At 34.9% G+C, this 13,696-nt stretch overlaps 1 protein-coding gene and 1 non-coding gene across 2 annotated transcripts; both read right to left on the reverse strand.

The window, feature by feature from the left end:
- Positions 1-356: 356 nt before the first annotated feature.
- On the reverse strand, positions 357-2,957 carry LOC121243507 (LRR receptor-like serine/threonine-protein kinase RGI5). Its single transcript, XM_041141634.1, has one exon. The coding sequence runs from the start codon at positions 2,756-2,758 to the stop codon at positions 380-382; it is 2,379 nt and encodes a 792-aa protein (XP_040997568.1). The 5' UTR covers positions 2,759-2,957; the 3' UTR covers positions 357-379.
- Positions 2,958-6,999: 4,042 nt separating this feature from the next.
- LOC121243781 lies at positions 7,000-7,106 on the reverse strand. Its single transcript, XR_005936269.1, has one exon. It is a non-coding gene; the product is annotated as a small nucleolar RNA R71 (small nucleolar RNA).
- Between the last annotated feature and the right edge of the window lie 6,590 nt (positions 7,107-13,696).

Consider the following 13,696-nt stretch of genomic DNA (forward strand, 5'->3'; position numbering starts at 1 on the left):
ACCATGACTGCTTACATTAACAAAGAGTAATAAAAACAGATTCAATAAAATCCCAAGATTACAAAATTGTGATCAAAATTACAAAATTTTCTCATGGCATCTACCAATCAAAAAGTATTGAAGTCTTGATGAAAAGCCTCCACAATGTTGTCCTATAGGGGCATAAAAAAATGTTAAAAGTGGCAATGCAATTCACTAAAAAAATTACCAAAATAATTTAGTTTTACATTACCTGTGAGTGATGAGCTATCGAAGGAGTTGAAAAAAATTCCGGTACATGTGTCCAAACTTGACTTTGTTGATCCTAGTGTTAAAAGTATAATTTAAAAATAAATTAAATAAGAATCAACAAAACATTCAAACCAAGTGAATCGTAAATTTAGTATACAACATTAATAAAAAGAACCTCAACTTCATTGTGGTGCAATCGCCTTTTTGTACTGGATTTCTTAATACTCTTTTCAGCGGAGTGCACTTTTCTCTTAGACTGTGGTCGTCCTTTACTCCGAACTACCAATGGACTAAAAACTCTAGGGGTCGTGCCCTCCATAGAAGTAGTTGTATCAACTGTGTTGCTAGTATCATGATCAGCGATACCAAGGCACTGTGTCTTCAACTGTTCTATTTGGCTAATCAATTTAACACAACTGCTTTCGGCCTTTGAAGCATTGGAACACAGTTCATAAAAGCAATTTTGGATCCTATCGTACCTTCGTGCATCGTCGATGCTACTACTTTGCACAAAGGTGTATTTTCGCTTAACATCTTTCCTCTTTCGATCCATGATATATTTTGATGGTATTATATGTTGGCCCATCTGAGGAGGGGGAAGATCCTCTGCTGATTGTGGTTGTTCATCATTAACCCTGTGATATCGTCTTGAGATTGATAAAGCAAGGCCTGTGACTACCCCAACAGTGAAAAGAGCTGCTGCAAACCCAATCAGAATCGAAGCGGCAACTGATTTTCCCTTCTTGGCTGATTTTGGTGAAGTGTTTGATGTTGCAGTGTTAATAAGATGCACATTTCCTCTTGCTTCAAGAGTAAGCCATGAACCAAACTCTGGAATAATTCCAGATAGTTGATTGTTAGAAAGTAGCAACCGTGTCAAAGATCTCATTTCACTTAGAAACGTTGGAATTTCCCCTGTCAATTGATTGTTTGAGAGATCCAAAACTTCTAATCCTGTAAGCAGTGAAAAAGTAAATGGAATAGGTCCCACAAGGAGGTTGCTGCTGAGATTTAGAGCAATCTGCAATGATGCCGGCATCATTGGAATATTACCGGTAAATTGGTTTCCTCCAAGCTGGAGTTCTAACAGAGAATCCAAACCGGAAATACCTTCTGGTATCAAACCATTGAGATGGTTACCTTGTAAGTTCATGTTAGTAAGGTATCGCAAGCTTGAAATCGAAGAAGGTATTGAACCGTTCAGCAAATTCCAGCTGATATTCAGTGTAGACAATATCTGTAGTAGAGTAATTTCAACCGGGATTTCTCCAACCAGCCTGTTGGATTGAAGCTTCATAACTTGAAGACGGCTTAGATTTCCCAACTGTCCCGGCAAAGTACCAGTCAGGTTATTCCCTGCCAAATTCAACAGTGCCAAGCTCAGGCAAGAACCCAAATCCGGAGGTATAAGCCCGGTCAAGCTATTGTTATCCAGCTCTAAGTACATCAATTTCTCAAGTTTTCCAAACACCGAAGAAGGGATTGGCCCATCAAGAGAATTGCTTCCCAACCTCAACCTGACCAAACTTGAAGATATGTTTGAAGGTATCGATCCCTTTAACAAATTATAAGACAAATCTACAGACTGTAAATTTGACGGCGACAACATGTCTGAAGGAATCGACCCGCTTAACTTGTTATAACTAAGGTCTAATTTCTTGAGGAATCTTGTAATTCCACTGGGAACTGTACCTTTAAAGTTGTTTTGATTGGCTGCAAAACGTGAAAGGGTTCTGATATTTGAAATGGCTCCTGGGATTTGCCCACTGAATTTATTGGAAGATAGAATCAAAACTTCCAATTTAGAGAGGTCTTTAATTCTATCAGGAACAGGGCCGGAAAGTTTATTTTCACCTAAGTCAATCAGAGTCAAATTCTGGTAACCCATTATTTGATCAGGAATTCCACCTTCAAAGCCATTCACAGAGAGCTCAAGCTGCTCTAAAACCATGGCTTTCCCAAGATTGGTAGGGATAAGGCCATTGAACTTGTTGCCACTAATATTCAAACTTTTGAGGGCAATCAATCCATCTAACTGTAAACCAATGTTTCCATTCAATGAATTGAAAGACAGGTCCAAGAACTTCAACCCAACGAATCCTTGAAAAGTAGGCAGAGGACCAACCAACCTGTTTCTGCTAATATTCAAGCGCTCCAGCCCTCCAATCTCCCCGCAACCCTTGATGAATTCCTCCGGGATTAAGGTCAGAGCGTTGTTGGAGACATCAATACTCATCAAAGAATCTATCTGACAAAGACGAGGCAAAAAGTCTGAGCAAGAGAGGGAAAAGCCCGATAGAGAGATTTCTGTTATGAAAGAATTCCCAGAGCTGCAGGTAACTCCCTTCCATGAACATGGATCCTTGCTAATATTACATGATAAATCTGTTTTGTTAAGGAGATTAAAAAGATCGATCATGGTGGTTTTTTGGTTTGAGGGTAGTTCAGAGAAGACCGAAGGACAGAACAAGAACATGAAAAAAAAGGAGAAATGGAGTAGAGGGATGCTCTCCTCACACTTCTTCATTCTTAGCCAAGTGCTGAGAAATCTTTCGACCGTTCTTTCTCAACTATACATATGCATGAGTTAAATGGGACTAACACAGTGATTGTTTTGGTTTCAGGTGGGACGAAAACCGGAGGAGGAAGACACAGAGGAGATTGCAGAAAAAGGACAGATTTTACAAGTACTTGTAAAGAGAGTACTCGGGTTTTTGGGGTTAAGGAAATTCGAAAGAAATGGGAAAAAGAAGAAAAATGTTGGCGTATCCATGGGGGGAGGTTGAGTTGACTGGACTGCTGGACTGCAACAGCAGAAGACTAGACTCACTTTGAGTGGTGGTGGGGTTGTCTTGTCCTAAAAACTTAAAAATCTTCAGAGACTTTTGACGCCAACACTCCTTCCACAAACACAGATGTCCTTTCATTCGAGCTTTTTGGAGGAGTGAGCAACGTGGAGGAAGCTATGAATGCAAGACGGAAGATCATGGAAAAGTGAGTGACGAAGTTGATTGACAATGTACAAACGTTTTGTAAAGAAAATGGGGAATTCAAAAAATCTCAACAGCTGCAAGATGAGAAGCAAAGTCCAGCGATAGCTAGCACATGGGGTCGAGAAACACCCAGGCTAGTCCAAATAGGGAGAAGGTGTAAAAAAACATGCAGGACGAGCTCCGTAGTTGATGATTTGTATAATTTAATATATTTTATTACTTCTTATTTTTAAACTTTAATTTAATTTTATTTAATTTTATTAATTTTAGATTTTATTGTCATCATTTAAATTTATTTTAAATTTGAAGAAATAGAAGATCCAAATTTTAGAAATCTATCGTCAAAAAACTCTTGCTCATTTAAATGAATAGTTATCCGAATATAAGAGTTGGTCATCAGAGCTATTTAGAGATAAAGATTACATTGTATTTTTTAAAGAGCAGAAGGAATCGAAAATACAACAAAGTAAATTTTGAAGCTGATTTTCGGGCATAAGAGATCATGGAGATTGGAGGAAGCTGAAGAGAAATTAAGGTTGTGTTTAGATGTTGAAGTGAGTTGAGTTGAGTTGAAATGATAAAATATTATTAGAATATTATTTTTTAATATTATTATTATTTTAAAATTTAAAAAAATTATAATGATGAATTGAGATGAATTGAGAAGAATTAAAGATCCAAACGAAAGCTAGAGATTTTCGAAAAATTGATGTGTGAAAGGCTGAGAAGCAAAACTACTGAATATTTAGTAGATATTCAAAAAGGAAAAATCGAAATTTGACCTCAAAACGTGGATGGAGAATCGAAAAATTAAAAAAATATTGCTTAGATGTAAATTTAAGAAAAAGTCAAAAAGTTGAAATTAAAAAAAAAAAATTAAAAAGAAAAAAGAGATAAGTTGGGAAAAAATAAAAAGAAAGGACCGGGTTTTTTTGTCTACCTACCACTTAGGCACCTACGGAGGGACTTGAGAAAAAGAAAAAACTTTTGAAGATTTTAAAAAGAGGATGGCTACGATGGAATTGAAGACGACGGATGGATTGCAAAGAATATTTTTTAGTGTCTATTTTTTTCTTTTCTTTTCTTTTCAAAAAAATTATACTGAATTTGTTTACGTTGAATTTAATTTTTAGCATGAATTAAATTTTCTTTATTCTAGAAAAAATGATGTAATCTGGCTCATTTGTTTTTAGAGATGAGATGAGATTAAAGTTAAAAAGTTAAATAAAATATTATTAGAATATATTTTTTAATATTATTTTTATTTTGAGATTTGAAAAAGTTGAATTGTTTATTTTATTTTGTGTGAGAATTTAGAAAAGTTATAATGATGAGGTGAGATGAAATGAGATGTTTCCTGAAAACAAACGAGGCCTAGTTTCGAACTATGTTTACTTTTCTATGCTAATTTGAAGTAATTCTCAGTTATGTTTGTCTGATTTATTCTAAACTTATTACTTCTAATTAACTGGCCATTAATTAGATAATTTTGATCTTGATATTTGTTGTCGAAAGAGTGAATTATAGGATAGATCTTAGATATTTCGGCATAGGTAAATAGAGATCGAAAGACTTGTATGAACGTATATAATATTAAAATAATTGGTCTTATTGCTTTCTTACTTTATTAATTTGCATACTCTTGTCTAAAATGATAAACAAAAATATTTCCAATTGACTATCGAAAGAGGCTTTTGGATGAATTAAAGATTTGCTAACAAACAGAGAGTATTGAATTCAATTAGTTAGATGAGTAAAGCATAGTGATGAATTAGGAAAAATCGATTTCCTAGAAGTTTTCCTTCTCATTGATTTGATCTTTGAACAATATCTTCCTTTTCCTTTAAGTATTTTTTTTGAATTAATTTTATTTTAATTTGCAATTACAAAAATCTTAGTGACTTTTCTAGATAAAGTCCAGATTAATATAATTTCAGTATTTTTCAAAAGTAAGTTAGTTATTAATCTCTGAGAACGATACTCTTCTCATCATTTTACTATAAAACTACGATACTATGCACTTGCAGTTTTGCACTAATCAAGTTTTTGGCGCCGTTGCTGGTGATTGATTTCTTCTTATTTTTGCCAATATTGATACAAAATAATCTTAGTTTTAATTTAGAATTTTAATTTATTTTTTTTATTATTTTTTTTTCTTTCTCTCTAGGTGTGCTTTTGATGTTGGATGCGCTGTACTAGAACTTATGACATTACTCCTTTTGATCCGGAGATTGAAAAAACTCTTAGATCACAAAGAAAGAAGGAAGTATCAGTCATGGCTGACGGACAACATGATGCACAACCCTGCACCTTGAAGGATTATGTACGGCCAGTTGTGAATGACAACTACTCTGGTATAAGACGCCAGACCATTAATGCCAACAACTTTGAGCTCAAACCAACCTTGATCAGCATGGTGCAACAAACCCAATTTAGCGGATTGCCACTTGATGATTCCAATATTCATTTGGCGATATTTTTGAAGATTTATGACACTGTAAAGATTAATGGTGTTACTAAATACACCATTAGACTGAGACTATTTCATTTTTCTTTGAGGGACAATGCAAGAGGTTGGCTACAATCTCTACAACCGGGAAGCAGCACTAGTTGGCAGGATATGGCTGAAAAGTTTCTTGTTAAATTCTTCCCCAATGCTACTGGGTACAACCGACCAGCGTAAACGTGGGGTAACCGGCTGACCCACGTGGAAGAGAAAAACAAAAGAATGCAGAAATACAAACGGGAACGAAAAAGGCAAAGAAAGAAAAAAGGAAGAAAGAAAGAGGAAAGGCAAAAAGCTGAGAGCAGTATTGAAGCTGAGATTTTCTTCTTCTTCATGCCAGTAGCAAACGAGAGCTGGTACGTTGAAGCATTTCTCCACGAAGAAAAAAAAAACACATCTCTTAGATTTCATCGTTAACATATTTCTTCCAAACTCATTTCAGATTTTTACCAAACCTATTTCTTAGATTTTTCCCAAAACTCATTTCCAATCATCTGTTGTCTCTTGTTGATCATTCTAGATAAACCTCCGTTTGTCGCCGAATTTTCCGTCGTCAGCTTCAAAGCTAGCTTTCTCCTTCCTTGTCTTGTAGCCTCTAAAATAGTCAGAAAATGAAAAATAAAAAAATAAAAAATAAAAAAGAGGAAAGGGACCATGTCTGTGGCGAGTGCCATTACTTGGCTTTCCTTCATAACGCATAAAACCAACTAACTTCCTTGTTCTCTTGTATCTCTCATTCTGTCTTCAATTTTACAGAATGTAAAATTTCAATTCTTATAATGGATAAATATAGCAATCATTTGAACATAGGGAACTCTGCTCCTGTTTAACTTGTTTTATGGCAGTGCTACTAACTATAACACGAGTCTTCGGCTAAAAATAAATAAATAAATAAAAGGCATAGGAAGAACATATACCATCTCCATAACTCCAACCAAGCCTCTCGTCGATTTTCCGTCCCTGTGAGCGCTCTGCGAAGGAACTCGACAGCAACTGGCTCGGAGGTTAGATCTGAGTGGAGAAGAGAAGGGGTTTCTAAGTAAAGATGATGAAGTGGTCTTCGATGGTGGCTTTGTGGGTTCGTAGAGACAACTGGGGGTAGAGAAGAAGGGAAGAGATTGGCTTCGTGGAGAAGACGTTAGGCAACGGTGCGTTTTGAGACATCAAATGAAACAGGGCGTTTCATCTCCACGTGGGAACGGTTCCCCAAAGGTTTCCCAAGGCGGTTGTATAAAGCGTTTTTCATTCTTCCCACCTGCAAAAACAGCCCAACTCAAGAGTGAGACTAGTCAATTCAAACAAAATGATTTTGAGTCACTCTATGAAGCATGGGAAAGGTATAAAGATTTGATTCGATGCTGCCCTCAACATAGATTTCGGACCATAGTTGATGATGCTGCTGTTGGAACTTTGATGTCAAAGATAGCTAAGGGTGCTACCTAATTTTTGGAAGAAATGGCCTCAAACAACTATCAATAACCAACCGAAAGAATTATGACTAAGAAAGTTGATGGGATTCATGAATTGCAGCCGTTATCAACCCTTTCAGTTCAAGTTGCTACTCTATCCCATTAGATTTCAGCTTTGACAACCCAAAGAATATCACAAAGTGCAGAATATATTGCAGCTACAAGTATAACAGTTTCGAGTAATGAAGCAAGTCAAGAACAACTTCAATACATCAACAATCAGAACTACAACTATCATAGTAATCCTATACCAAATTACTACCATCCAGGGATTCGAAATCATGAGAATTTGTCTTATGGAAATATAAAAAATGTGCTGCAACCTCCTCCAGGATTTGATAGTCAACTAAGTGAAAGGAATATATCACTTGAGGATGCCATGGTTTCCTTTGTTGAGGAGACAAATATAAGGTTTAAAAAGACTGATTCACGGTTGGATAACATTGAGACTCATTATAGCAACATGAGAGCTGCTATAAAGAATATTGAAGTGCAAATTGGGCAACTAGCCATAACTATCAATGCCCAACAAAGAGGAACTTTTCCTAGCAACACAGAAGTGAATCCAATGGAACAATGTAAGGCCATCACACTTAAAAGTGGAAGAGAAATTGAGAGGTCACCATCAAAGGAAACCAAGTCCACCCCTACAGCTACAAACAATGGTCAAAGCAAGAATAAAGTAGAAGAAGATGACGATACACCAAGACAGACTGACATGCCTCCAGCAATTTCATTTCCTGAAAATCCTCCTATTCTCTCTACTCCACTTCCTTATCCTCAACGTTTTCAAAGACAAAGATTAGATAAGCAATTTTCTAAGTTTTTGGATATTTTTAAGAAAATTCATATAAATATTCATTTTGTAGATACCTTGGAACAAATGCCAAACTATGTCAAATTTCTGAAGGATATCATTTCCAAGAAGAGAAGATCGGAAGAGTTCGAAACAGTGAAGTTTTCTGAAGAATGCATTGCTATTCTTCAAAAGAAATTACCTCAAAAATTAAAAGATCCAGGGAGTTTCACTTTACCTTGCACTATTAGAAATTCATTTTTTGATAAAGTTTTATGTGATTTTGGTGCTAGCATTAATCTTATGCCACTTTCTGTTTGCAGGAAATTAGGACTTGAAGAGATGAAACAAACAACCATTTTTTTGCAACTAGCAGACCGATCCATCAAGTATCCACATGGAATCATAGAAGACGTACTGGTAAATATGAATAAATTTATTTTTCCAGCTGATTTTGTGGTGTTAGATATAGAGGAAGATGAAGAAGTCCCACTAATTCTTGACCGACCATTTTTGGCTACGGGAAGAGCTTTAATTGATATTCAAAATGGTGAGTTAATATTGAGAGTGAACAAGGAAGATGTTATGTTCAACATCTACCAAGCTATGAGAATTCCAGAAGAGCCAAGCACTTGTTTTAGGATAGATGTCATTAAGCAATGTGTAGAAGAAGCCTTTCAAGAAGATGCACCAGTGGATCACTTAGAACGAGCCTTGCAGCAAGATACATCACTTAGCAATGAAGTGAAGAGGAACTGTGCACTTATTCCTCTTGGAGATCCCGATTGATGAAAATTGAAAAGTCTGGTTGTAGACTTTAAAAACAAGCGCTTATGGGAGGCTGTCCATAGAACTTTCTTTTCTTCTTTTATTTTTATTATTTATTATTTTTATTTTTTGAATAATTTGGATTTTAATGAAGGTTTATTTAGCATGAATAAAGAGCTGAATATTATAAACTACGGCTGATTCACCATGAAATCAGGGAAGTTCCTTTCATTTCTTCAATTTTTCTCACTTTGGCATTACAATGAGGACATTATTTAGTTTAAGTTTGGGGGTGTAAACTCTATAGTCATTTGGTGTTCTTGTTTGCTATTTATTTTGTTTTACTTGTGATTTTATAAGTCTTGAATTGTTGGATTATCTTATCAAGCATGTATTTGAGTATGATTGAATTCTCTATGACTCTGAGGTAATTTCAGTGCAAGGCAAAGTGAGACTCCCTAGATCTTTTAATTTTTGAGGTAATTTCTTTTGAAGAATAACACTACATTCTTCAGAAAGTTTCACTATTTCGAACTCTTTCAATCTTCTCTTCTTGGAAATGATGTCCTTCAGAAATTTGACATAGTTTGGCATTTATTCCAAGTTGCTACTCTTCCCACTCTTAGGTCCCGTTGTGTTATCCCGCTTGACATGGAAATTAATTTATTCATTTTAAAACACACGTTAGCAATGGTAACAGATCATTTTAAAATTTCTCCTTTCGGGTTCCTCTGCACGTCATCGCCCATCGCCCATTGCTCCTTCAACATCAACCCAGTGAGCCCCAGGTTCATCTTCGACGGAATCTCCAGACCACAGCTCCATCTCTGACCTCATCTCCAAGCTCATCTCCGTCCTCATCTCTGCATCAACCTTCTTCTTTTTTCCCTCCCATACCCACCATTTCGCCCGTTGAGACCCACCATTTCGCCGTGTCCCCAACCCCACCAATTCAAGCCCCACCATCTCGGCCATCTCTCCGACGGAATCTCCAAGGTATTTTTTCCCTTGCTCGATACATCAGTTTCTTTCCCCTACACTAGACGCCGAATCTAAAGCATGTCAATTTTTTTTTTTTTTGTTTTGTTTAGAATTTTTTATTTCTTATGAGCTATGTTGTTATGATTCTTGCTTATTGTACTAAGTAAGGGAATGAAAATTGAATGTTGGAAACATGTGTGAAAAAAAGAATTGCAGTTAACATGTTTGTGAAAATGCTTGTGACTGGAAACGAGTAAGGGTGTAACCAGTCCGGTTCGATCCGGTCCGGTTTTGGACAAAATTTAGGACCGAACCGGTATGTACCGGTTTTGTATTTTTCAAAACCGATTATGCACCGGTTACCCTCCTAAACCGGTATCTCCGATTTTACCGGTTTCCGGTCCGGTTTTTCAATTTTTTAAAATGTAAGTTTGTCATTAAAAAGTAAAAACTGTTAATAAAAAAAACTGCTTAAAAAAATCTGTTCTAAAAATATGTTCCTATTACAAAATCTGCACTAATAAAAAAATCTGTTTTAGTAAAAAAATCTGTTTTAATAAAAAAATTAGTATTAGTTATAAACTTATATATTAGTATAGCTATATAATATATTAGACTATATAATAGTATTAATATTATACTATTACTATAGTTATATATTAGTAGTAGTCATAAACATAGATATATAATATATTAGACTATATATAATATAATTTAATATATATATTTTATGTTTAAAGCATATGATCAATTAAATTTTCATCTTCAAGATTAAACTTTTATTTTATAAATTATAATAACATTATCTTATATATAATTATATTAATAACATATGATCAAACAAATTACTAATATTCATATTTAAGATTAACATTTTATGTTATAATTTATAAATTAAAATATGAAATTATTTCACATATGATATATAATTATATATATAAATTTCACATATAATTATATATTATATATAAAACATATATAAAATATTAATTTTTATATTTTTTTCCCCCAACTGGTCCGGTCCGGTCTCGAAAATCTTAAAGCCGGAACCGGACCGATTTTCTGGTTTAAATTTACACCCCTAGGAACGAGCCACAAATCCACTTGTTTTGAGACAAATAAATCAAATAAGACACTCTCCAGAATGGAAACCACTAAGAGGTTTTTTTCTAAATTTCCAAGAACTTCACATTCGGAAAGGGCCCTAGTTTAAGGCCTTAAATCTGCCTCTGATATGAACTTGGTTTCAATATGCTAAAAGGTGACAAGAATAACCGTAATATGTCCTAAAGTTAACTTAAAAGAAAAGAACACTCTTGAGTAATAAAACAGCAATCGAAAGAAAACCCCATCATCTTTCAATGTAGTACCTTCACTCGCCTTCCTTCTATCTCCCTTTTCTTTTAGTTGGAGGCAGTGGAGATCATTATAAGTAAGAAAGTTAAAAACTTATCCATTCATATCTCAAGAAAGGAGGAAAGAAAAAGTAAAAAAGAAAAAGGAATTTCATATAGATGTATGTCAATGCAACTGCGTAACAAGAAAATAATTAAAACTAGTACCATTAGTCCAACCAACAAAGAAACAAACAGAAATCTCGTATATTTTCAAAACACATCAGGACATGAATTATCAACAAAGGCTTTATCTTGTTCATCATTATACCAGCTATATAACATGGAATAATCAATCATTGACAAAGCATCCTTATCATATCAGTAACTCAAAGATGATCATTGACAAGTCATAAACATACTAACCACTGCAAAGATGATCTTCCCAAAACCATTCTTTTCCATGACTGCAACCTACATGAGATGATAAAAAATAAGAGATAAAACACAACCCTAAAAACCATATAGTTCACTTAAATTAAAACTTCTTGACATGCAGAAAGTTACATTCTGGGGAGTGTCACATTTTATAAAGGCTTTGATATAATCATTTCTTGAAGGACAAAAGCTGTTAAAGAAGTGTGGTAATCCTACAATGTCGGAAGCACAAAGTAGCACTAGCAATATCTCACGCTCAAAGAACTCTTGGCAAAATGAATACCCAATATGCTTTTGTGGTATTAAGACATGTAGACGAACTGCGCATACGGAGGATAATGAAGGGCGACGATTTTTCAGTTGCCAAAACTTTGAGGTATGTTATTTCAATCTTGTTTGCTAAGAAGTGTAGTAATCCTTGTTTGCTAATGTGTTGGTTGATTTTGCAGGCTGGACATTCTTGAGGATATTTTTGTTGGTATGATCGAAAATACCACCATATGGTGAGAAGAGAATCAACCGTTTAAAGACCAAAATTCAAAAGATACAATTAGTAATGGATGTCCAAACAACTCGACATCGACTAGAAATAGAGATTGAGAGGCGCAAGAGAAATATTGAGAGAGTCATTGTAGTGTTAGTAATTTCAATGTCATGGGTACTTTGTTTAGGCATGTTTTTTGGAAAATTCTAAGACAATATATAATCTTTGAAGTTATGTAATTTTATGTAATCTTGTAATCTCGTGTAGTACTGGGTAATCCAAATCCAATTAATAGCATGATTACGATTATGATTACAATTATGATCTAAATACGTTAATACAAAAATAGGTTCAATATAATCCCAATATTACAATCATTTGATCTAAACACATCAATACAAAAACAGATTCAATAAAATCTCAATATTACATTATAAAATCCCAAGATTACAATATAAAATATTGATGTCCCGATGGAAAGCGTCCGCAATAAAAAAGCACTGAAGTCCTGATGGAAAGCCTCCGCAATCAATAAGCCTTGAAGTCCTAATGGAAAGCCTCTGTAGTGTTGTCCTATAGGAATTCACATGAATGTGAGCCGTTGCAACGCAATTCACGAACCCATTACCAAAATATTTTAGTTTTACATTACCTGTGAGTGATGAGCAGTCGAAGATGTTGAAAAAAAATGTGTCCAAACTTGACTTTGTTGATCCTACTATAATTTAAAAATAAAGTAAATAAAAAATAACAAAACATTCAAATCAAGTGAATCATAAATTTAATATACAACATTAATAAAAAGGAACCTCAGTTTCGTTGTTGTGCAATCGCCTTTTCGTACTGGATTTCTTAATACTCTTTTTAGCAGGGTGCACTTTTCTCTTAGACAGTGGTCTTCCCTTACTCCGAACTACCAATGGACTAAGAACTCTAGGGGTCGAAGCCTCCGTCGAAGGAGTTGTATCAACTGTGTTGCTAGTATCATGATCAGCGATACCAGGGTACTGTGTCTTCAGCTGTTCTATCTGACTAATCAATTTAACACAACTGCTCTCAGTCTTTGAAGCATTGGAACACAGTTCATAGCAGCAATTTTGGATCCTATCGTACCTTCGTGCATCGTCAATGCTAGTAGTATCAAAACTACTTTTCACGAAGGTGTATTTTCACTTAACATCTTTCCTCCACCGATCCAAAATGTATTTTGATGGTATTGTATGTTGGTCCATCTGAGTTAAGACACAGAGAGTGTGTCTGCACAGAATACCCCTAAACTCAAATAACTTACTACTGCATTTCACATCAAGAGGATCTCGATCAACTTCCACATTAAAGGTTACACATTTTAATAATTCATTACCAACTTGAACCTCATCCACAATAATGAACGTATATCTACCATCCTCACACCCCATCTCCTTAGTAGTCAAATATAGAAATCCTCGCAATTCCTCTTGTACCTCTTTGAATTTAGCAAGAGTATATGCACTTTGAAATTACTTCTCAAGAGGATAGCGACTGATGCAAGGAATGTCTGTGTTAAAGGAATTGAAGTTAGCAATTGCTTCATTCTCTACCTTCCTCCTAAGGGCTGAATCATATTGATCAACAAATTGCTTCAGAGTAGTTCTAGAGTGAATGTAGTCGTAAAAAAATGCATTCATTCTTTCACTTCGCTATGTGGTTGACATTC

This window comes from Juglans microcarpa x Juglans regia, chromosome 8D, assembly GCF_004785595.1.
Source record: "Juglans microcarpa x Juglans regia isolate MS1-56 chromosome 8D, Jm3101_v1.0, whole genome shotgun sequence".
Taxonomy (NCBI): Eukaryota; Viridiplantae; Streptophyta; class Magnoliopsida; order Fagales; family Juglandaceae; genus Juglans; species Juglans microcarpa x Juglans regia.